Source organism: Sinocyclocheilus grahami, unplaced genomic scaffold (genome assembly GCF_001515645.1).
Source record: "Sinocyclocheilus grahami isolate Dianchi unplaced genomic scaffold, SAMN03320097.WGS_v1.1 scaffold17554.1, whole genome shotgun sequence".
NCBI classification, from domain to species: Eukaryota; Metazoa; Chordata; class Actinopteri; order Cypriniformes; family Cyprinidae; genus Sinocyclocheilus; species Sinocyclocheilus grahami.
The window spans coordinates 1-4,372 of record NW_015516665.1 but is presented as its reverse complement, the minus strand read 5'-3'; the positions used below and the strand labels follow the sequence as shown (position 1 = coordinate 4,372).

The following is a 4,372-nucleotide window of genomic DNA, read 5'->3' as shown; positions in this document are numbered from 1 at the left end:
ACAGATAAAGGCATTCTTCAGTTTCCATCAAAAAGGCTCACTCTGAAAACAATACAAAGAGAACATGCCAGTCAGTTAGTTCTTTATACAGCTCTAGAAAAGGTAAACCATCAACACTTGACTGGGAAACTTTTAAACCATCAAGTTTCCAAACTTAGTAAAGTTGTACCAGAATAACCTGCTCAGACTCACATAACTCTCCAGAGTACTGCGCGTTGATCCCCATGTAGCTGCTTTCGCCCTGCTCCGTGTTGGAGCGCTGGTGCTGTCCCCTTGTCCCTTCACCTTTACGAGGACCTGTTGACCCTTTAGAGGAGGCCGTCCCAGAAGAGCTGTGGCCCCCGGGAGATGGGAATGATGGTTTGTTGTATGGCAATATGGCCTCTTCTGAAAACATACAAATATCCAAACCCACACATTTAGTGGCAAATAAATCTTTTTTAGCTTTTCCAGTTTGGAACATGTCCATGATTGCTTTCTTTCTGGCTAATACTGAGGTGACCAACTCTTGCCAGCTTTAACCAAACCCTACTCATTAGCAATATGCTCCAATGGCTAAACGTATCTCCATACCAAAGTTTAAGATGAAAATGAAGACATATGAGACCAAACCATACGGCTTGCCCAACCCACATCCCCCTCTGTGTCGCGCCAGATCCAGGCCTGGTTCTTTATGCATCGTTTGGGCTGGAAACCCAAAATGGTGGATCCTAATGATCAGACAGGCACAGATGGAGCTCGGCTTCATTGCAGCGTGTGTGTGTGTATACAGTGAAAAATGAGGGCTGGAACGATTAGGGTACATCTGTGCAACTAAGTGTGCCTCCTGTCTACTGGTTCCTGGAGAAGGCTGGTGTTGGCCATGGAAGAGCTCACTAATAGGGGTAGACAAGGCAATCTGTTTGCTCCAGCCTGGCCTCCTTACAGCAGGGACCGTAAATGAATGCCAAGGGTCCACAGCTGGCGCTGTCAAACATCTGCCTCTGATGACCACGATAGCAAGATAATATTTTACAGACCTGCTCTGCTGAATTAAGAGCATGTTTACTGTGCCAGGCTGATTAACTCATGTGGACATATAAGATCAGGTTCAGGTCTTTCATGAAAACATATTTCACAAAGTTGAAACACCAAAAAGGTATTTCTGATGTCCATTAACCTACTAAAGACCAGGCTGGTTAGAGCAGGTTTTGAGCTAGACTAGTTGGTGAACCATTCAAATTTTGAAAGCTGGTTGACCAAAATGTCTTTATGGACAAGCTGGTTGACCACGGAGTTCAGGGGTGTTCCTGTTCTGTGAGGGCCACATTAAAAAGTTTAGCTTTAACCTACTTAGACGTTTCTGGCAATCTTGAAGACCTTGATTGGTTGAGATGTGTTAGTTAGAGTTGGAGCTGAATACAGGACCTTGGCCTTCCAAGAGCAGGACTGGACAGTATGGTGAACAGCATGGATATGCTGGTTTGGATTCTTGGAGACTGACTAACCAAGAATCCCTTGTTGGACAAGTTGCTAACTAACTAGTATCCCCTGCTTGGTACCAGTATTAAAAACACTTGATTCTAATGTGGTTTCTCCTTTATGAGTCAATTTAAGATATTAACATGTCTAAAGAACTCAAGGTAAACCATCAATCGTCCTACCTGAAACAGGACCGTTTTTCTGTCCTCTTCTGCTCTCGTCTCCTCTCTCTATGGATCCCAGTCTTTCCAGGGCTTGTTGGTGGCGCTCCAGTGAGGTTCGGGCCTGCCGGTCCAAGGAACTCTTCATCTCCTCCAGGCCCATCATGGGTTGCCTCTCCAAGGACGAGGCCTTGTGGTCAGAGGGGTTGGGCATGTTCCTCACCCCCTGGACACGAGCTGTCTGGCAGGGTGGAGGATCTGGTGGTGGAGGCAGATCTGGGAAAAAAGCAGGAAGTGAGCATTTATCATCATTTGACAGTAGGTGTCTTTTGTATCTACATAAATGCCTTCAAAAGGGGTAATATTGATTTCATTCTGTTTGATAAATGATTATAATGGCTTGGATATTAGCTATTGCTACATGCATTTGCTTATGATCCCATCTGTCTCCTTTAACCAATGCTGACTTCCACATTAATTCAATGAAACATACAAGAGAGATCTGCCATCTACAGTAAACTGGTTTTTGGCCTTCAAATGTGGTCTAAACCAACATTAAACCATAAACCATAGCATACGTAATTAATTGACTGAAATATTTAGTCCTTTTGGTTTTGTCTTCATGGATTAAATTGTTTTAACCTGAACCAGGCTTTTCTAATGATCTGTTCAGTAAAAACTGGACTAAACCTCACCATCAGCACTGGCATCACGGCGGTGCGGGGCAGCGCCAGGGCCTTTGTGTTTGCGGGTGGGCCTTGCCGCCCGCTGGTGACCCAGGCTGTGTGTGCCCACCGTGCTTCCATCTGTGGAGAACGGGCTAGCGGGACGAGGTCTATGAGGTAGACCTTTATCTGCAGGGAGCAAAGTGAGAATCTTGTTTAGCCCATAATGCTATCGAAACACTACGCACCGAGGTGATGAATGAATCTTAAAAGGAAAGCATGGCAGGATGCTCAGGTGGAGAGCGGATAGCTTGTTAGTTTGATTCAGAAGCAGCAGAATCAATCAATACATTGCATTTCTATTGCAAAGCCTGTTGGAGAAAATGTTTAAGATTGTTAAAATGGTTTTATGAAGATCATTAAGATCATCATAGAGTCAGAAAGAGGCATGAAGTCAAACCTGATTGCACAATAAATAATCTTTTCATCAGCACCACATCTGTTTCCAGTTAATTCATTCGCTTACAGTGTAAACTGAATCACTTCATTGAAAGCGGAAGACCAAAACCCTGCTAAGTGAAAACAGTCGTCGCCAAAATCCACCAAGCAAAATCCATAAAGATGTTAGTATTTGCACCATGCTGCTTCACCAGGAGTTCACCAGAGTAAAATCAGAAAGCAGAAAAGAAGCAACATTCTGTTAAGAGTGAGCCATATTGCAGTCAGCAAACACCAGATTCCAGACTCAAATTCCTGTTTCCTCTAAACCGACCTCTCTTGCTCAGGCTGGTGCCGTCCAGACAGTAACCAGCCTTGTCTGCGGCCGCCACCAGGGCTCGTGCAAAGCTGCAATGGGTGAAGAGTGAGCCATCAGAGGAGCTGCCGGCACTAGACCTTCTGCTGGAGAAGTTTCTGTCATCATCTTCTGAAGCCGAGCCCCAACCATTCACCATGGAGCCTGGAGGGGAGCGGCCGCATGGGTGTTAGATTGACCAGGTTTGCTAGTTTTATAGTCCAGAAAAACAGGACGTACTCTGAGATTTTACTTTATTAATATTTAAATGCTAATAAATTATTGATGCCTTTATAAAGGCAAATGGCAAACTAAATTTACCAGAATAATATAATGAGGCTTTGCTGTGTGCTGGAAATGATAATTCTCTTATCTGAAAAAAATGTGTTATATAGCACAGGTGAGCTATGTTTGATAAGAGATGAGTCAGCTACCATTATAATTATTAGGTAATTGTAATGAAACTAATAACCAAAACAAAATGACTGTGGAGGGTAGATTACGAAAAACATTAACATCCAAGAAAAAACAAAGAAGCAAAACACCAAAGGCACACAAAAAACACAGAAAAATAAAGATAAAAAAGCAAGTAAACAAAAAAACAACAACAAAATCACATAAATCAAAACATTCTAAACAAAACAAAATGACCGAGGAGGGTAGAATATGGAAAACATACAACAGCCAAAACAAAGCAAAACACCCAGGCACACAAAAGTACAAAAAAACAAACAAAGAAAAAAAAAAGACTAAAAACAAAATTAAAGACAACAAAAATAACATAAACATGAGACAGTGAAACAAGAAAAAAAAAGCAAACAACAAAAAATACACAATAAAGGCTTGAGTCAACGAATAACTGTTACAATACATGCGTAATTTATTAACTAAAACATTAATGTCATTTAATAATTTTTGTTTCACTAATCCAAGCTGTTAGGTTTTTTTTCCCTTCAGTAATGCATCCTATTTCCATCCTCCATATAATCATACACCCGCCACCTGACTACACATCACAACCTAACTTCCTTTTGATTGCTCTGACAGGAAGGAACGCACGCACCTGCTCGTGGCCCGAGGTGAAGCAGCTGATTTCGCACACAGAAACATGCAGCATGATCAAAGCAACGACACGGCTGCGTGCTGTTCTTCTTCTTTGGCACTTGTCAGATTTATGGCATGTATTTTTTTGATTGATGGCAACCCGGTACAAACATCCTCAGGGAAGCCAATGTGAGATGGCACGACTATTGTTTAATGATCCGAGAGGAAAGTTAAGAAGGTTACAGTGG

The 4,372-nt window shown here is 42.4% G+C and overlaps 1 protein-coding gene across 1 annotated transcript; it reads right to left on the bottom strand.

The window, feature by feature from the left end:
* Window positions 1-4,242, bottom strand: LOC107579457 (roundabout homolog 2-like; the record flags this gene model as incomplete). Its single annotated transcript, XM_016265290.1, has 6 exons — window positions 1-42; window positions 193-387; window positions 1,644-1,898; window positions 2,318-2,476; window positions 3,060-3,245; window positions 4,144-4,242. Coding segments are annotated over 6 exons (896 nt in total), but the record flags the coding sequence as incomplete, so codon positions are not given.
* Window positions 4,243-4,372: the final 130 nt, after the last annotated feature.